The sequence below is a fragment of the Carcharhinus amblyrhynchos genome, chromosome X (assembly GCF_965287045.1).
Source record: "Carcharhinus amblyrhynchos chromosome X, sCarAmb.v2.hapA, whole genome shotgun sequence".
In the NCBI taxonomy this organism is placed as follows: Eukaryota; Metazoa; Chordata; class Chondrichthyes; order Carcharhiniformes; family Carcharhinidae; genus Carcharhinus; species Carcharhinus amblyrhynchos.
The window spans coordinates 12,284,821-12,305,534 of record NC_137359.1 but is presented as its reverse complement, the minus strand read 5'-3'; the positions used below and the strand labels follow the sequence as shown (position 1 = coordinate 12,305,534).

At 45.2% G+C, this 20,714-nt stretch overlaps 2 protein-coding genes across 2 annotated transcripts in view; one reads left to right on the top strand and one right to left on the bottom strand.

Moving 5' to 3' along the window:
- LOC145361845 (pleckstrin homology domain-containing family A member 3-like) overlaps positions 1–20,714 on the bottom strand; it is a 299,538-nt gene that overhangs the window by 218,059 nt on the left and 60,765 nt on the right. The window lies entirely within an intron of this gene.
- npffl (neuropeptide FF-amide peptide precursor like) lies at positions 857–18,730 on the top strand. The gene is made up of 3 exons (XM_080218015.1): positions 857–951; positions 12,625–12,749; positions 18,366–18,730. Exons 1-3 carry the CDS (start codon positions 883–885, stop codon positions 18,484–18,486), a joined length of 315 nt encoding a protein of 104 aa, XP_080074141.1. The 5' UTR covers positions 857–882; the 3' UTR covers positions 18,487–18,730.

The following is a 20,714-nucleotide window of genomic DNA, read 5'->3' as shown; positions in this document are numbered from 1 at the left end:
TTATTGGACATCAGTCAGTCCGTGTGGTGTCAGTACACCCACAGTGCTGTTAGGGAAGGAGTTCCAGGATTGTTATTGGACATCAGTCAGTCCATGTGGTGTAGGTACACCCACAGTGCTGTTAGGGAGGGAGTTCCAGGATTGTTATTGGACATCAGTCAGTCCATGTAGTGTAGGTACACCCACAGTGCTGTTAGGGAGGGAGTTCCAGGATTGTTACTGGACATCAGTCAGTCCATGTGGTGTAGGTACACCCACAGTGCTGTTAGGGAGGGAGTTCCAGGATTGTTATTGGACATCAGTCAGTCCATGTAGTGTAGGTACACCCACAGTGCTGTTAGGGAGGGAGTTCCAGGATTGTTATTGGACATCAGTCAGTCCATGTGGTGTAGGTACACCCACAGTGCTGTTAGGGAGGGAGTTCCAGGATTGTTATTGGACATCAGTCAGTCCATGTGGTGTAGGTACACCCACAGTGCTGTTAGGGAGGGAGTTCCAGGATTGTTATTGGACATCAGTCAGTCCATGTAGTGTAGGTACACCCACAGTGCTGTTAGGGAGGGAGTTCCAGGATTGTTATTGGACATCAGTCAGTCCATGTGGTGTAGGTACACCCACAGTGCTGTTAGGGAGGGAGTTCCAGGATTGTTATTGGACATCAGTCAGTCCATGTGGTGTAGGTACACCCACAGTGCTGTTAGGGAGGGAGTTCCAGGATTGTTATTGGACATCAGTCAGTCCATGTGGTGTAGGTACACCCACAGTGGTGTTGGGGAAGGAGTTCCTGAATTTTGACTCAGTGACTGAAAGAACGGCTGATATATTTCCAACTCAGTATGGTGAGTGATTTGGAAGGGAACTTCCAGGTGTTGGTATTCCCACATGTCTGCTGCGTTTGTCCGTCTAGGTGGAAGAGATCGTGGGTTTGGAAGGTGCTTCGAAGGTGCCTCGGTGAGTTGCTTGTGTAGAGAGTTAACTTTTCAAAGTTCATTAACTTGAAATTCATGACGGAATTTTCCCATCTTGCCCGCCATGGGAATTGTAGCGGGCATGACAGAAAATTCAGCAGATCATTTAAAGGTCCGTTGACCTCAGGTGGGAATTTTGGGTGTTTGCACGCACATGGTTGGAAAGTCCCATTCTTTGTTTCGCTCACTACAGATGCTGCCTGACCTGCTGGCTATTTCCGACATTTTCTCTTCCTCCTTCGGATTTTCAGAATCCATCGTATTTTCCTTTTGTGTTAAAACCTGTTTCATACAAAATCAATGCCCAATTTCGTTTCTTCAAGCGTATCAATAACGAGAAGACTTCAGTTAAATCCAAATCACAGACACTGTCCCAGGTAGGACGTTTTTTTTAAATGACATCTGAGGGGTAAGCATAAGGCAGCAAATAATATTGTATTATATGCCTGAGGAAAATATTTGGCAAAATTGTGTGAACTAATAATATCAAAAACTCTAGAGCTGTCAACATCGAGTAAATCTTACAACTGAAATATAGAAAGGAAGCAAAAGTTGTCAAACTGCTTCAAAGCAAACACTACAACCTCAAATACAAAAATTAATTATTCATAAAGCAGCCTGAATTTAGGCCTGTGGCTTATAGACTGCCTTATGGTGATGGAATAAACTAAATTCTATTTTCATTCAATCATGGTTTGAGACTCACATGTGGCACAATCGGTTTGTTTTTCTACGAAAAAAAACTTACCAGTAAGTTACCGGAGTTCAGAAGAATGGGGGGGGGGAATCTCATCAAAACCTATAAAATTCGAACAGAACTGGACAGGGTAGATGAAAGAAGGATGTTCCCAATGTTGTGGGGGGGGGGGGGGGGGGGGGAGTCCAGAACCAGGGATTACAGTCTGAGGATCTCGGGTAGATGGTTCAGGACAGAGATGAGGAGAAATTTCTTCACTCAAGCGTGATCAGCCTGATGGATTCACTACCACAGGAAGTAGGCCAAAACATTGATTGTTTTCAAGAGGCAGTTAGATATAGCACTTGCGGCGAAGGGGTTTGAAGGATATGGGGGGGAAGATGGGATCAAACTATTGAGTTGGATGGCCAGTCACGATCGCAATGAATGGTGGAGCAGGCTCAAAGAGCTGAATGGCCTCCTCCTGTCATAACTTATCCAGAGGCCTAGGAATTTGGCTGTTGGCACAATTATTCAGGTGCTAAATGAGGTATTAAGCTCAGTATGGCTTCCAGGAAGCGTGCACATTCCCAGTTGGAAGTGCTCACCATATTGGATGCTGTTGAGCCGATGTCAGGTGTGCACATAGGGAACATTTGATTTAAATTGGGGTTCTGTGCTTTGTGCAGGACCCACTCTTTATGCGTGAAAGCCTGACGCTGCACTCACCACTTTCTGAACTCACACAGCAGGAAGCACCTCTGACTTAATCTAAATGCGGAGCTGGGGGGGAGCAGGATTACCCACCAACTGCTCCCTCACAGCCTGAAGGCCAATTTCCCTCCCCCCGCACCCCATCTAACCCTCAGCCACAACCCAAAGAGCTGCTGCAATTAGAGAGATTCCTCTGTCGTTTGCCCCTATTTGTGGATAGTGAGCACCACTATCAGAGCCGTGTGACACAACTGTTGGAAAAAAAAGCACCAACTGCTGTCTATTGGAACTGGGCTGTGCTTCAGTCAGTAAATGTATTCCCTCTGGTGATTCTTTTAACCTTTTTTTCCAAACTTGCCTCTCCAGCCTGCTTAATGAGCATCCAGAGTCTGACACCAAATCATTTCCATCTAAGCAGTCCTCCCTATGTCTGAGTTAAGAGCAGTTTAACCATGCCAAAGATTTTGCTTCAGATCCTGCCTACAGAACAGGTTCTGAGATACATCTATGATTCCTCAGAGGGCAGTGTCCAAGGTTGTTCTTTACAACAGGAGTCTGATTGGATGCTTGAAGCAAAAGGAATGTTATAAACCTGTCTTCATTCTGACAGTGCAGAATGTAACATCAGATTAAATTGCTCATCAGCCATGCTTGCTTTTTTAATGGGAGGTTTGATGCACCGTGGGGCATTAGAGTTCAATGGTATTGATTTGTTCTGGTAACAATTTCACCTTTTTCTGTTCTGTTTATCGATTCTTTTTTGTTCAAGACAAGTTGGAAAAATCTAGTGGAAAAATAAAGTTACATTAAAATTATGAATCACAATATAAAGTAAGAAAGAAAACATTATATTAATCGGGAACACTTTTCACGAATACCAGACTTCTCAAAGTGCTTTACAGACAATGAAGTTCTTTTTGAAGTGTGGTCACTGTCGTAATGTAGCAAATGCGGCAGCTGATCTGTGCACAGCAAGATCCCACAAGCAGTGGTGCAATAATGACCAGATAGAATTCGTTTGGTTAGATTACCCCCAGACTAAATGCCAACGAGCGTGAAAATGGGAGAGTTTCAGATCCGATCAGAGGAAAAATCTTATCACACTTAGTAAAAAAAAAGAGGCAAAGTGTGATTCTTGCCAGTAGGGGGTGTGAACAGAGTCTATTCACACCGGGAGAGCTGCCTACTGACTGCTAGACGGCGCTATTGCACATGTGCCCGATCGCCCAGCGCACTAATATAATAGCACATAGTGCACTGGGAGATTTTCACCCCCCACTCCACCCCCACCCCAGACATTGCCGCCCCCACCACCACCATAGTGGCCTGCTGAGCTAGTAAGATTGCACCCCCCCCCCCTTCTTTTTTTACAATGTTGATTGAGGGATAAATATTGGACGGGACACGAGGGAGAACTGCCCCTGTTCTCTTTCGAAATAGTGCCGTGGGATCTGTTGCAGAGTTCTCTGGAGGTTAGGTATCGCCAAAACTTCTGCGGACACAAAGACTCACGAAAGCCAGTGTCCTGGTTAAACACGTATCTTTATTAACCAACGATCAATGGGAGAATGAGCATTGGGCAGTCTAATGCCTCACTACAAGAGAAGGTTTTGAGCTTTCCAATACTGCTCTGAAGTTACAATGCTTCAAACAGGCAATTATACATTTCTCAAATCAAATGTTCCCGCCTTCCGTTAGTTCTGATCGAATCATCTTCAATATAAATTCATTTTTGTTAACACTTGTCATATACTTTAGCCAATTGCATTCTACTCTCTGACATCATGGGACTTCATTGGTCTGCAGAATCTGGATGCTTCCTCCCCCAATTGCTGATGCTTCTTCCTCGATTGCCCAGTAAGTCCTGGTGTTTAGCTACAAAGGTCAAAGTTAAGATTCCCACCAACACTTGCTTACGTTAATGGCCGCACCAGACAGATGTAAAACGAGCTGTAGTCCAAAAGCCAGTGTTGAGGGTAGTGAGGTACTGAGGAAGGTATCAAGGTTGCAGGAGTGTACAGGCAGACAGGATGGTGGGTTGAAGTGTATCTACTTCAATGCAAGAAGCATCCAGAATAAGGTAGGTGAACTTGGAGTGTGGATTGGTACTTGAGACAATGATGTTGTGGCTATTAAGGAGACACGGTTAGAACGGGGAGAGGAATGATTGTTGGCAGTTCCAAGGTATAGATATTTCACTAAGAGTAGGGAAGGTGGTAAAAGAGGTGGAGGAGTAGCATTGATAATCAAGGATAGTTTAACAGCTGCTGAAAGGTATTTTGAGGGGGATCTGTCTACTGAGGTAATATGGGCTGAAGTTAGAAATAGGAAAGGAGCGGTCACATTGTTAGGAGTTTTCTATAGGCCCCCAAATAGTAGTAGAGATGTGGAGGAGGAAATGGCAAAGCAGATTACGGATAGGTGTGGAGGTCACAGGGTAGTTATCGTGGGTGACTTTAACTTTCCAAATATTGATTGGAACCTTTATAGGTCGAATAGTTTGGATGGGACACTTTTTGTACAGTGTGTGCAGGAGGGTTTCCTGACACAATGCGGAGAAGCTGACAAGAGGTGGGGCCACATTGGACTTGGTACTGGGTAATGAACCGGGCCAAGTGTTAGATTTGTTTGTGGGAGAGCACTGAGATAGTGACCACAATTCGGTGTCCTTCATTATTGCAATGGAGAGGGATAGGGTCACACGGCGGGGCAAGGTTTATAATTGGGGCAGGGGTAATTATGATGCGATTAGGCGAGAATTAGGGAGCATAAGATGGGAACAGAAACTGTCAGGTAAGGGCACAAATGAAAATTGGAGCTTGTTCAAGGAACAAACAGTGCGTGTCCTTGGTAGGTATGTCCACATCAGGCAGGGAAGAAATGGCCGAGTGAGGGAACCATGGTTCATAAAGGAGGTGGAATGTCTTGTCAAGAGAAAGGAAGTGTATGTAAGGATGAGAAAACAAGGTTTAGTTAGGTCACTTGAGGGTTACAAGGTAGCTAGGAATGAGCTAAAAAAAAGGGCTTAGGAGAGCTAGGAGGGGGCATGAGAAGTCCTTGATGGGTCGGATAAAGGAAAACCCCAAGGCTTTTTACTCTTACGTGAGAAATAGAAGAATGACCAGGGTGAGGTTAGGGCCAGTCAAGGATAATAGTGGGAACTTGTGCATGGAGTCAGAAGAGATAGGTGAGGCGATGAATGAATACTTTTCTTCAGTGTTCACTCAGGAGAGGGGCCATGTTTTTAAGGATGAGATTGTGATACAGGCTGATAGGATGGAGGAGATAGATGTTCTGAGGGAAGATGTATTAGCAATTTTGAAAAACCTGAGAGTTGATAAGTTCCCTGAGCAGATGGGATACATCCTAGGATACTTTGGGAGGCAAGGGATGAGATTGCAGAGCCTTTGGCTTTGCTCTTTGGGTCCTCACCGTCCACGAGGATAGTGCCAGAAGACTGGAGAGTAGCGAATGTTGTTCCTCTGTTCGAGAAAGGAAATAGGAATGACCCTGGTAATTATAGGCCGGTTAGTCGTCGGTGGTCGGTAAGTTAATGGAAAGAATCCTGAGAGATAGGATTTATGACCATTTGGAAAGATGCAACTTAATCTGGAATAGTCGGCACGGATTTGTGAGGGATAAGTCTTGCCTCTCAAATTTGATTGAATTCTTTGAGGAGGTAACTAAGTGTGTAGATGAAGGTAGAGCAGTTGATGTCATATACATGGATTTTAGTGAGGAGTTGGATAAGGTTCCCCATGATAGGCTCATGAAGAAGGTAAGGAGGTGTGGGATAGAGGGAAATTTGGCCGATTGGATAAGTAACTGGCTGTCTCATAGGAGACAGAGGGTGGTGGTGGAGGGAAAATTTTCAGACTGGAGACCAGTTACCAGCGGTGTACCACAGGGGTCAGTGCTGGGTCCTCTGCTCTTTGTGATTTTTATCAATGACTTGGAAGAGGGGGCTGAAGGGTGGGTCAGTAAATTTGCTGATGACACCAAGATTGGTGGAGTAGTGAATGAAGTGGAGGGCTGTTGTAGGCTGAAAAGAGACATTGATAGGATGCAGAACTGGGCTGAAAAGTGGCAGATGGGAGTTTAACCCTGATAAGTGCGAGGTGATTCATTTTGGTAGGACAAACTTGAATGCGGATTACAGAGTCAACGGCAGGGTTCTGAGGAATGTGGAGGAACAGAGAGATCTTGGGGTTCATATCCACAGATCTCTGAAGGTTGCCACTCAAGTGGATAGAGCCATGAAGAAGGCTTATAGTGTGTTGGTATTTATTAATAGGGGGTTTGAGTGTAAGAGCTGTGGGGTTATGCTGCGACTGTGAACTTGGTGAGATCACATTTGAAATATTGTGTGCAGTTCTGATCACCTCACTATCAGAAGGATGTGGAAGCATTGGAGAGAGTGCAGAGGAGATTTACCAGGATGCTGCCTGGTTTGGAGGGAGAAAAGGTTGAGGGAGCTGGGGCTTTTCTCTTTAGAGCGGAGGAGGATGAGAGGCGACTTAATAGAGGTTTATAAGATGATGAGGGGGATTGATAGAGTGGACGTGCAGAGACTATTTCCTCGGGTGAATGTAGCTGTTACTAGGGGGTATAACTATAAAGTTCATGGTGGGAGATACAGGAGGGATGTCTGAGGTAGATTCTTCATCCAGAGAGTGGTTGGGGTGTGGAATGCACTGCCTGCTGTGATAGTGGAGTCGGACACTTTAGGAACTTTCAAGCAGTTATTGGATAAGCACATGGAACACACCAGAATGATAGGGAGTGGGATAGCTTGACCTTGGGTTCGGATATAACTCGATGCAACATTGAGGGCCGAAGGGCCTGTATTGTGCTGTACTGTTCTATGTTCTATGTACATTCTCATGTCTGAAGAGGCCTGCATTATCTGGATGGTGTGAAAAACCCTATTCGTAAGTGGCTCTGAGACCCTTACAGCTAGCAACTTTCGTTGATAAGAACTTGCACATTCTGCGGTTTCATTGTTTCCAAAGAATTTGGTTCTGTCTACTAAGGTTCCTTCCCATCATCCTTCACAGCAGCCTGCCTTTGGCTAAAGTCTACAGTTACATTTTAAAAATGCAGTTAATACATTTTAAAGTACCAAAATATGTGTTTAAATCAGTAATTTTTGTTCAAATCTCATACTGAGTTAAATCTCTTACTGTATTCATAATGTTTTCATGTAGACAGTTCCCCTGTTTGGCTGTGAGTCTGATCTGAGGTCATTTCACTTATTGCTAATATTTTATTAGTGACTTAAATCCCTGATTATTTGAAATTTCTCTAACCTACTAGGAATTTCTCTCCAACAGAATCTTTTATACCCACCTGAGCACACAGATGCCTGTAATACCTCATCTGAAAGACAGCACCTCTGACAGTGGCATATTCCCTCAGTACTGCACTGGGACTGTCAGCCTTGATTTTTGTGCTCAGTGTCCTGGAGTGTGGCTTGAACCCACCACATTGTAATTCAGAAGCACAAGTGGGACCAACCAAGCCATTGTTGACACAAGACAGATTTGCATGTGTACATCATGTAAGCCATGCATTGTTAAGGGATGGCCTCCACACTGAGTGTCCAGGTGTCCATTTTATGGTCAGAAGGAGAGCCTGGCTGATGATCCCGGGTAGTCAGAAGCCTGGGGCTACTTGTTCATTCAGAGTTGCTGGTGGTAAGAGTCTGGGAGACACTGTTTTCCAATCGTTGCAGGGTTCCAGACAGGTCAGAGGCTGGGAATCCTGCAGCGAGTGACTCACCTCCCAATTCCCCAACGACGGTCCACCATCTACAAGGCACAATCATAGAATCCTACAGTGCAGAAGGAGGCCTTTCGGCCCATCGAGCCTGCACCAACCACAATCCCACCCAGGCCCTATTCAATTTACCCTAGCTAGTCCCCCTGACACTAAAGAGAAATTTAGCATAGCCAATCCACCTAACCCACATATCTTTGGACTGTAGGAGGAAACCCACACAGACACAGGGAGAATGTGCAAACTCCGCACAGACAGTGACCCAAACCAGGAATTGAACCCGGGTCCCTGGAGCTGTGAGGCAGCAGTGCTAACCACTGCCACCCCAAGTCAGGAGTGTGATGGAATACTCTCCACTAGCCTGGATGAGTGCAGCTCCAACAACACTCAAAAAGAGGGGTGGCATACAGCAGCTGGTGAATTCAATAAAAATCTGGAATAAAAAAATCTACTGTTAACCATGAAACCATTGTCGATTGTTGTAAAAACCCATCTGGTTCACTAATGTCCATTTAGGGAAGGAAATCTGTTGTCCTTACCCAGTCTGGCCTACATGTGACTCCAGAGCCACAGCAACGTGGTTGACTCTTAACTGCCCCTTGAAATGGCCCAATAAGCCACTCTGTTCAAGGACATCCAGGGATGGATAACAGATACTGGCCCAGCCAGCAACAGCCACATCCCGTGAAAGAATTTTAAAAAAGCATCCAAGTCAAAGCTGCCTTGCTTAATTGGCACCCCATCCACCACCTTCAACATTCACTTCCACCACCACCAACGCAGTCATGTGTACCAAGACAGGAACTCGCCAAGCCTACTTCGACAGCACCTTCCGAACCCGAGACCCCTGCCATCTAGAAGGACAAGGACAGCAGATACCTGGAAACACCAAGTTTCCCACCAAATCATTCACCATCCTGACTTGGAAATAAACCACTGTTCCTTCACTGTCGCTGGGCCAGAATCCTGGAACTCCCTCCCTAACAGCACTGTCAAACTGAGGTCAGGTGATGAAGTTTGAAGTGAAACTCCTTTTCTTAAGTCACCATTAGCTTTGGGCTAGAGTAATTGTGAGAAGTGTGTATGTTTTGAAAACCAGGCTTTTCAAATAATAATGTATATTAATATTTAGAAGCTTGGAAAAAGCACTATTTTTATTCGGTGGTATCAATTACAATGAATAATGCAGAGTAATAGATAGAAAAGTGCATTAAAAGATTCTGTTAGATTTTTATTATTTACCTTCCAACTGCAGCAGCAGATTAACTTCAGTTGATTCCAAGAACCTCGGGGACCACTTTGTGAGATTTATTCTGCTAATAAAACACCAAATGAATCCCAACCTCTGAGGAAGTGTGACTCAGATGCCCCAGTCCACGTCCTCCAACTCTTTAGCACTCCCAGTGCACAGCTTATCTGCTTTAAATCACTTAATGGCCACATGGTTCCAGCGGTTTGCACCCACTTTGGCATTTAAATCATCCCCTTAAATGCTGAAAGAAGCTTTCCTGTGCTTGCGTCGCTCCTTTGCTTTATTGCCTCTTCCATTTGCAAACTTGTCCCTGCAGAGTTGAGGCACTGTTTAAAAAGGCAGGGCTCCGTGGGTGAATATACCACACCTCTTCCCCAGCATTCGACAGCGGTGTGACGATGATTGGTAAAGTGCTTCTGCTGGTCTTTTCCTTCGTGCTGGGCTCGGTGCAGGTGGTCACATGTGCTGAAGAGGGGCAGTTCGAGGCCATCTACCAAGTAGATCATGAGGATGGTGTCCCTGGGAGGATTTTGGCTGCCGTGGTAAGAAGCCTAACCCCTTTCGAGCCTCCAATGAGTGTAGTCTGCCTTGGTTTAAATTCTAGCAATGCTCTGAATGTAGGAACACGCCACTTCTCTGCATGTCTTATTCTGGGGGTATATTGTCCAGGTACCAGCTGCCCCCTCCATTCACCCCCTCCACCAACAAGTCACCATGGGGCAAATGCACCCATTGAGCCCAATATTTATCCCTCAGTCTGATGAAGGATTGCCTATACTCAAAACATTAGCTCTATTCTCTCTCCATAGATGCTGTCAGACTTGCTGAGATTTTTCAGCATTTCCTGTTTGTTTCAGATTCCAGCATCCGCAGTCATTTGCTTTTATTTATCCCTCAGTCATCTGATTTATCTGGTGTAGTGCTGTTTGTGGGAGCTTACTGTGCCTAAATTGGCTGTCCCATTTCCTGCATTACAACAATGACTACACTTTAAAAGAATTACTTAATTGGCTATAAAGAGCTTTTTATACTGTCAGGAATTGGAGGATGGGGGGAGAGTAGCCCCCCACCCCCCCCCCCCCCCCCCCCCCCATCACCCAATTGTCCTGGATACTCCAGGAATGAAAGATTAATCTCATGGGCATTGCTGTGAATAAATCCGGGAGGAAAAATCATTGGGGTATTACAATGTTGTGTAGGTTTTGTTTTTCCTTTGAACATTTTCTTTTATTCATTATAAATGTAATGGGAATATTTTAAAAGAAAAAAGTTTGTATGATTGGCAGGTGTGGTTGTAAGTGGAGGTCACCTGATAACACCTCCAGGAATTCATCCAATGAGAGTTGGCAATCATACATTCCAGGATTGCAAAAGGTGCTACAGAAATGCAGGTCTTTTGCCAAAGGGAGCAGAGATTGAGAATTGGCTTTTTGCTGCGGTGTCTCAAAGTCCAACTGATGCCCCTCCTCCTCAGTGTGACTCCCTGGAATGTGTCAGTGATAATTAAGCTCAATACTGTATGACCCAGTGATAAGAAACTTAGGTACACATCATCACAGGAAGTGACTCAATGTCTCATGATCTTGCTCTTGGCAAGGAAAGCCACGATAAGAGATTGTTCTGTTAAAGTTAATGTTCTCTTTATCTCAGGAGACTCAAGAAATATTCTGTGTTAGTACGACAAATGGGTGTCCCCTCTGCATAATAATTCTCAGCATGCAGCCTGGCTGATTGTCCTTCTAGCCAAGGGAACATAGGAGTTAAGAGGACACCCATGACAAATGTTACTGTCCAGTAAGCGCAGTTAATCCAGCACAGTCCTAGAATTGCCACTGGGTCCATGGGTCTCAGTGCTGCATTGGGCAGGAGATCTATTTCTGAAAGTGTTAGGCGTGCTGTCTAAATTAGTGCCCTGTTGTCTGTGTGGAGTGCAGCGCAGTCTCTGGTGGCACGGTGGTTAGTACTGCTGCCTCACAGCACCAGGGACCTGGGTTCAATTCCAGTCCTGGGTGACTGTCTGTGTGGAGTCTGCACATTTCCCCATGTCTGCGTGGGTTTCCTCCAGGTGCTCCAGTTTCTTCCCACAGCCCAAAGATGTGCATGTAAGGTTGATTGGCCATGGTAAATTGTCCCTTAGCATCCAAAGATGTGTAGGTTAGGTGGATTGGCCATGGTGGTGTTACGGGGATAGGGTGGGGGAGAGGACCTGGATAAGATACTCTGAGAGTTGGCACAGGCTCGATGGGCCAAATGGCCTCCTTCTGCACTGTGGGGATTCTATGAATGTGAGTCTGTCCGTGTGCAAATAAAAGCAGAATTTTCTACTTGCTTATGTTTATTATAGTTGAAGCTCTTTCATCTTACAATTTGAAACTTCCTCGGGTGGATGTAGCTGTTAGGTTCATGATAGGAGATATAGGAGGGATGTCCAAGGTAGGTTCTTTACTCAGAAAGTGGGTGTGGAATGGACTGCCTGCTGTGATAGTGGAGTCATTTATTGGATAAGCACATGGAACACACCAGAATGATAGGGAGTGGGATAACTTGATCTTAGGTTCAGACATAGCTCGGCACAACATCGAGGGTTGAAGGGCCTGTACTATGCTGTACTGTTCTATGTTCTATGAAACCAGTTGTTTACGCTGCACAATGGTCAGGACAAGTATGTAAATATTTCCAAAAAAGAATTGGGGCAGCGAAACACACAAGCTTCTTACTGTCTTGTGAATTATTATAACACTGTGGCAACACTCAGGTGTCACTGTGATGTTTGAGATGTAGTGCAGTCATGATGTATTCCATAATATTCCTAATGCCCCTATGCCCGTAAGTACAGTAGCATATTGCAGACTCCTGTCCATACTGTTTTAAATACAAGGATTCCACTGGTATCTGCAGTGTTGCAGACAGACTTACATTTAATTATGGGCTGGCTACAAGTTATGCTCAGCATCTGTATTGAAAGGGCTAATCAAGCTATATGTATTCTTCATTTACACATTACAATATAACATTGAATTATGTCATGTGTTTGTTCAGTGAGGCGGGGGAATGCTGAGCTTATTATTCTGGAAAGCATTGAGCAGAAGGTGCTTCCTCCCCACAACTTCTGCATCACAACCCTCCCAGAGACAATCCCCAATATTTAGACATCAGTGAATGTGAGGAGAATATAGTAGATTGCTGGCCCTGCTCCTGCTGTGGTTGGTAACTGCTTGGATTTGACCCCTTGACAGGATGGGGAAGGGGCCAGTGCAAAGAGGATGAGAAATGACCACACAATGAGCTGGCTGATCAACTCAATCGTGCACCTTCCAGGAAAATTTGGCAGAAGTTCTTCCTTCGTATTGCAGCCGCAGCGGTAAGTGTCTGCGAGGATGGCACTGGAGTGCTGTTGGATTTTTGTGTGTGTGTGAGTCTGTGTGTGTGCACGCGTATGTGTTAGTGAGTCTGCCTGTGTATGTGTGAGAGCCTGTGAGTGTCTATGTATGTGTATCTATTTGTGAGTGAATGTGTCTGTGTGTCTGTGTGTGAATGAGTGTGTCTGTCTGTGAGTGAGTGTGCCTATGTGTGTGTGTCTGTGTGTGAGTGAATGTGTCTGTGTGTGTGTATCTATGTGTGTGACTGTGTCTATGTGAGTGAATGTGTCTGTGTGTGAATGAGTGTGTCTGTGAGTGAGTGCCTATGTGTGTGTGTCTGTGTGTGAGTGAATGTGTCTGTGTGTGTGTATCTATGTGTGTGACTGAGTGTGTCTATGTGAGTGAATGTGTCTGTGTGTGAATGAGTGTGTCTGTCTGTGAGTGAGTGTGCCTATGTGTGTGAGTGAATGTGTCTGTGTGTGTGTGTACCTGTGTGTGAATGAGTGTGTCTGTCTGTGAGTGAGTGTGCCTATGTGTGTGAGTGAATGTGTCTGTGTGTGTGTGTACCTGTGTGTGAATGAGTGTGTCTGTCTGTGAGTGAGTGTGCCTATGTGTGTGAGTGAATGTGTCTGTGTGTGTGTGTACCTGTGTGTGAATGAGTGTGTCTGTGTGTGAGTGAGTGTGCCTATATGTGTGAGTGTGCCTATGTGTGTGGTGTTGTCTTTATTGGGTCCAGAGTTATTTTCAGCAAAAGACCAAAGAGCTCATTGACACATAAGCAAAACAAAACACTTCAACTTGATTTCCAATCAAATCAGAGCCACCTGTGTGACTTTTTAAAATTACCATAGAAACCCTCCACTGACTGTCCGAGAGAGCATCTTACCCAGGCCCCCATCCCCATAACGTCGTGCATTTAGCATGGCCAATTCACTAACCTTTGGACACTAAAGGGCAATTTAGCATGGCCAATCCACCTAACCTGCACATCTTTGGATACTAAGGGACCATTTAGCATGGCCAATCCACCTTTTTTTTATTCGTGGGACATGGGCATCGTTGACTGGGGCCAGCATTTATTGTCCATCCCTAGTTGCCCCTTGAGAAGGTGGTGGTGAGCTGCCTTCTTGAATCGCTGCAGTCCATGTTCTGGGGGTTGACCCACAATGCCATTAGGGAGGGAATTCCTGGATTTTGACCCAGCGACTGCGAAGGAACGGCCAATATATTTCCAAATCAGGATGGTGAGTGGCTTGGAAGGGAACTTGCAGGTGGTGGTGTTTCCATGTATCTGCTGCCCTTGCCCATCTAGATGGAAGTGGTCGTGTGTTTGGAAGGTGCTGTCTAAGGATCTTTGGTGAATTGCTGCAGTGCATCTTGTAGATGGTACACACTGCTGCTACTGAGCATCAATGGTGGAGGGATTGAATGTTTGTCAGTGTGGTGCCAATCAAGCGGGGCTGCTTTGTCCTGGATGGTGTCGAGCTTCTTGAGTGTTGTTGGAGCTGTACCTGTCCAGGCAAGTGGGGAGTATTCCATCACACTCCTGACTTGTGCCTTGTAGATGGTGGACAGGCTTTGGGGAGTCAGGAGGTGAGTTACTCACTGCAGGATTCCCAGCCTCTGACCTGCTCTTGTAGCCACTGTGTTTATGCGGTGAGTCCAGTTGAGGTAACCCCAAGGATGTTGACAGTGGGGGATTCAATGATGGTAACACCATTAGACCATTAGGCTGTGGTTAGAGTGTCTCTTATTGGTGATGGTCATTGCCTGGCATTTGTGTGACATGAATGTTACTTGCCACTTGTCAGCCCCAACCTGAATATTGTCCAGATCTTGTTGCATTTAAACATGGACTGCTTCAGTATCTGAGGAGTGGCGAATGATACTGAACATTGTGCAATCATCAGTGAACATCCCCAGTTCTGACCTTATGACGGAGGGAAGGTCATTGATGAAGCAGCTGAAGATGGTTGGGCCTAGGACACTACCCTGAGGGATTCCTGCAGAGATGTCCTGGAGCTGAGATGACTGACCCTCCACACCCACACCCATCTTCCTATGTATCAGGTATGACTCCAACCAGCAGAGAATTTGTCCCCTGATACCCATTGATTCCAGTTTGGCTCGGGCTCCTTGATGCCACACTCGGTCGAATGCAGCCTTGATGTTAAGTTAAGGGCTGTCACTCTCACCTCAGCTCTGGAATTCAGCTCTTTTGTCTATATTTGAACCAAGGCTGGGATGAGGTCAGGAGCTGAGTGACCCTGGCGAAACCCAAACTGGGCATCACTGAGCAGGTTATTGCTGAGCAGGTGCTGCTCGATAGCTCTGTCGATAACCCCTTCCATCAGTTTACTGAGGATCGAGAGTAGACTGATTGGGCGGTAATTGGGTTGGATTTGTCCTGCTTTTTGTGTAGAGGACATACCTGGGCAATTTTCCACATTGTCAGGTGGATGCCAGTGTTGTAACTGTACTGGAAGAGCTTGGCTAAGGGAGCGGCAAGTTCTAGAGCACAAGTCTTTAATTCTATTGCTGGAATGTTATCAGGACCCATTGCCTTTGCAGTATCCAATGCCTTCAGTTGTTTCTTGATATCACCTAGAGTGAATCGAATTGGCTGGAGACTGGCATCTGAGATGCTAGGGACCACCGGAGGAGGCCGAGATGGATCATCCACAGCTCTTCCAGCTGAAGATTGCTGCGAATACTTCAGCCTTTTGCACTGATGGCTCCTCCATCATTGAGGATGGGGACATTTGTGGAACTACCGCCTCCACTGAGTTGTTTAATTGTCCATCATCATTCTTGACTGGGTATGGAAGGACTGTAGAGCTTAGATCTAATCTGTTGGTTATGGGATCGCTTGGCTCTGTCTATCACTTGCTGTTTGACACGTGCAAGTAGTCCTGTTTGGTAGCTTTGCCAGGTTGACACCTAGGTTTGCCTGGTGCTGCTCCTGGCCTGCCCTCCTGCATTCTCCATTGATCCCCTGGCTTGATGGTAATGGTTGAGTGGGGGATATGACTGTGCAGTGGTCACTCTTACTGATATTGTCGTGGACAGATGTATCTGCAGCCAGCAGATTGGTAAGAATGAGGTCAAGTATGTTATTTCCTCTTGTTGGTTCCTTCATCACTGCTGCAGACCCAGTCTAGCAGTTATATCCTTTAGGACCCACCAGCTTGATCAGTAGTGCTGCTGCTGAGCCACTCTTGGTGATGGACATTGAAATCCTCCATCCAGAGTACACTCTGCACCATTGCCACCCTCTGTGCTTCCTCCAAATCGTGTTCAACATGGGGGAATATTGATTCACTGGCTGAAGGAGGACGGTACATAGTAACCAGTAGGAGGTTTCCTTGCCCTTGTTTAACTTGAATCCATGAGACTTCATGGGGTCCAGAGTCGATGTTAAGGACTCCCAGGGCGGCTCCTTCCTGACTGTATACCATTGTGCCACCACCTCTGCTGGGTCTGTCCTGTTGGTGGAACAGGACATATCCAGGAATGGTAATGGTGGTGTCTGGGGTGTTATCTGTATGATTCTGTGAGAATGACTGTCAGACTGTTGCTTGACTAGTCTGAGAGATCTCTCCCAATTTTGGCACTAGCCCTCAGACGTTAGTAAGGAGGACTTTGTAGAGTTGACAGGGCTGTTTGTTTTTTTGCTGTTATCTTTTCCGGTGCCTCAGTTAATGCCAGGTGGTCTATCCGGTTTCATTTCTTTATTGAGACTTTGCAGCGATTGTTACAATTGAGTGGCTTGCTAGGCCAATTCAGAGGGCAGTTGAGAGTCAACCACATTGCTGTGGCTCTGGAGTCACATGTAGGCCAGACTGGGTAAGGACAGCAGATTTCCTTCCCTAAAGGACATTAGTGAACCAGATGGGTTTTTACAACAATCAACAATGGTTTCATGGTCATCAGTAGGCTCTTAATTCCAGATTTTTTTTTTACTGAATTCAAATTCCACCACCTAATACTCACCCCTTTGGAACTAAGGGACAATTTACCATGGCCAGTCCATGTAACCTGCACATCTTTGAACTTTTAAATGAGGGAAGGGAAATACTCAATTAACCTACTGCTAGTGCTAACACTCACAATTGAAATATGGGGTGCCACATGTACACAGCGGTTCTCAGTTCTTGGAGGAAGCTGGAACACTTGAATCCAGCCTCAGTTTTTTAAATCATAGTGTCATAGAGATTTACAGCATGGAAACAGGCCCTTCAACCCAACTTGTCCACTCCACCCAGTTTTTAACCACTAAGCTAGTCCCAACTGCCTGTGTTTGGCCCAAATCCCTCTATACCCATCTTGCCCATTCACTCTCTAAATGCTTTTAAAAGACAAAATTGTACCCGCCTCTACTACTGCCTCTGGCAGCTTGTTCCAGACACTCACCACCCTCTGTATGAAAAAAATTGCCCCTCTGGACCCTTTTGCATCTCTCCCCTCTCACCTTAAACCTATGCCCTCTAGTTTTAGACTCCCCAACCTTTGAAAAAAGATGTTGACTATCTAGCTGATCTATGCTCCAGCCTTGTTTTCAAATCCATCCATGGCCTCGCCCCTCTCTTAACGCCTCCAGCCCTTGAACCCTCCGAGATCTCTGCATTTCTCCAATCTTGCACATGCCTGAGTTTAATCGCTCCACCATTGGAGCGTAACACTCAGCATTCAGTTGCCTGGGGCTATAAGCTCTGATATTTTGGCCTTGGAGGGAGTGCAGAGGAGGTTCACTAGGCTGATACCAGAGTTGAGGGGGTTGAACTATGAAGAGAGGCTGAATAGACTGGGATTGTACTTGTTGGAGTTTAGAAGGATGAGGGGGGATCTTATTGAGACGTATAAGATGATGAAGGGGATGGATAGGGTAGAGGTGGAGAGGTTCTTCCCGCTCAGAAAGGACAGCAGGACTAGAGGACATAGCCTCAAGATAAGGGGGGGGCAGTTTAGAACGGAGTTGAGGAGGAACTTCTTCACTCAAAGGCTGGTGAATCTCTGGAATTCTCTGCTGGTTGAAGTGGTGGAGGCTGCCTCGCTAAATATATTTAAGACGTGGGTTGATGGGTTTTTGATAGGCAAGGGGATTAAGGGTTATGGGGAGAGGGCGGGAAAGTGGAACTGAGCCACTTCAGATCAGCCATGATCTTATTGAATGGCGGGGCAGGCTCGAAGGGCCTACTCCTGCTCCTATTTCTTATGTTCTTATATTCCCTAACCTCTCTCCCCACCCTCTCTCTCTCTCTCTCTCATTCAATAACTTGCTCCAGAAAATCTTCCCCTGTGACTGAGCTGTTGGTAATCTGTCCTAATTGTATGACTTGGAGTCAAATTGTGTTTGCCAGCACTCCTGGAGAGAGCCTTGGGATGTTTGACAATGCTATATAAATGTGGGATGTTTGACAATGCTATATAAATGTGGGATGTTTGACAATGCTATATAAATGTGAGATGTTGTTGTTCAGATTATATTTAATGCAGTTCAGTGGTGGCACCCAGTCTTGGGTGATCATTTTTCCAGTAATCCCACCTACCTACTTGCGCTTTGGAAAGAACAAAAAAAAGTTTATTTTTGTTTCCACCTTCAACTGTTTTTGTTCCAGGTTTGGCCGTGAAACCCAATCAGACTATGGCACCAAAGGTCGGATACATTCCCGAGGTTGGGAAGTCATCCCGCCTCAGTTCTGGAGCATGGCCGTACCGCAGCGTTTCGGAAAGAAGTAAAGGATCTGAAAGGAGCTGAGAAGCAGAACTCCTCAGAGAAACATGCACACCTCAATCATGACCAGTTTTTGTTCAGATCTGCCAAAGGAACAAGGCTACTTGTCGCACTGGCCTGAAAAGGCTACATTTAGTTAAAAAATACTTGAGTCAAATCAAAAGCTCCAAACATTGTATTCTTAGAAATGAATTCATTCATTTGTGACACTTACAATCGTCTTGACTAATAAAGGAAATATTTAAAGAATCAACGTCATTGTCCTAATTTTATTCTAAAAGCAATCCTTGACAGACTTTTCATTTGTACTTTTTTAACTTTGTGCTTTACAAAAAAAATCTTCAAGCATTTGATTCAGATATGTGGCTAGTGATAGATCACTACAAACTATCACAGTTTAGGGTTTTAAAACCACAACTTTCTTCATTAAATGAAAGCTTGAATCTGCATCTGCCACTTTTCATGGAGGTCAGCCTAACCCCAGGCCAAAAAAGTAACCCCTGATTTTGATAAACAATAAAGTGGAATTCACATATGATGCCCTGTCTTGACATTTTAGTCAAGTTCCTACCAAAACTCTCACTAACCCTTCTCGAGCAGATAGAGCAGTCTCTTGAGATTAAACCATCTAGTGGAATAAGCCAATATCTTGCACCAGTTTGAGGGCTTTGTATGAAACACATGAGACTCAAGAGTCCTGTGTCTCAACAACAGATATTTCTCTTAACGCCTTTAACGTAACGAAGTACCTCAAGGTGCTTCACAGGAATATTAACAAACATGGCCCCAAGCTACCAAACGTAATATTAGGACCGGAGTATTGTGCGGCTGGAGGAGATCACAGAGATAGGGAGGAGAAACTGAAACCTACTCTGTGCCCTCAACTTGTCAGGTTCTCAGAATGGATTGCTTGGGGTTTTCCAATCTTGAAGAAGAACCATCTCCAGCCACATCCCTCCTCCCAAATGGACCAAGAGCTCACCAAGTTGGCAAAACCAGGTTCAAATCTCAGCTTATCGTATGTTGGTGCATAGCCGAACACCCATCACCACACCGCAAATGTAGCACAATGCTGCCTGGAAGGGCATGCAATTCTCAGTTATAAACTAACAAGAGTTGAGAATAAACAATCCTGCACTTCTGTTTTGGGGTGTCCATTTGTAGAGAGTTTAAAAAAAGCCAGCACAGGAACAATTAGAAACCTCTTCCAAATGATACCAGGGAGATACGTACATAAAGTCACAGGGAGGAACTTTCCTGTCCTGCCTGCCACAGGAATGGTAGCGGACCAGGGCAGGAGGGGAAACCATGCAAAGGTTTGTTGACCTCAGGCGGTATTTTCTGGTTTTGGAAAATCCCATTCACACAGTTATTACAGGACAAAAGGACGTCTTTCAGCCCAACAAATCCATGCTAGCTTTCAGTGGAGCCATCCCAGTCAATCCCATTTCCCCATTCTGTCCCCACAACCCTGTGAGTTTATTTCCTGCAAGCACCCATCAATTTCCTTCTCAAATTATTCATTGCCTTCTCATCCCCACCCCAAACCCTGGTAGGCAGCAAATTCCAGGTCAACGCCACTCGCTGTGTTAAAAAAAAGTTCTTGTTCACATTCCCTCCTGCCCAAGAACTTAAATCTGTGCTCTGTGGTCCGTGTACCATCATCCAATGGAAACAGCTTTCCTGTGTCTACCTTATCTAAACCTGTCATAATCTTGTCCACTTCGATCAAATCTCCCCTCAATCCCCATTACTCCGTGGAGAACAACCCTAGATTCTCCAACCCTAACCTTGGAGCTAAAAATCCCTGAAACCACAGAAGACTAAACTTTGAACTTTCAAATATTATCCTGGCTCTATTAGGGATACAGTTTACAACTCCAAACTGCAGCCTAACTGAATTCTTCACTGTTCTGGACCTGTTGTGACATTGCTATATATTTACTCTATTAATGTAAGTGGGAACCTGGCTTGAACCATCTGTCTCACTGTTTATCGACTTACAAAGGCTCAGGGAAGCAGATCGTCTGTGACTGATCAACAAATGAATATGACATTTCCCAAGGTACCACTGAACATTAAAAAAAACCTGCCAGTAAAATACATTCAACAGTGAATAAGTTAGAGCCACACTCACTTTTTCTTTCACAGACTTTAAAAAAGGTTCCCTGAGCAGCATATTAATATGAACACTGCAGATGGTCCATGCTTGGATCTCAGGCGAGCTCTTAAA

Excerpts from the sequence above, each read along its gene's own strand:
- npffl (XM_080218015.1), top strand. The coding sequence starts at position 883 with ATGTCTGCTGCGTTTGTCCGTCTAGGTGGAAGAGATCGTGGGTTTGGA. Across the intron at positions 952-12,624 it reads GGTGCTTCGAAGGTGCCTCG|GATGGGGAAGGGGCCAGTGC; the intron begins GTGAGTTGCTTG and ends ACCCCTTGACAG. Across the intron at positions 12,750-18,365 it reads TTCGTATTGCAGCCGCAGCG|GTTTGGCCGTGAAACCCAAT; the intron begins GTAAGTGTCTGC and ends TTTTTGTTCCAG.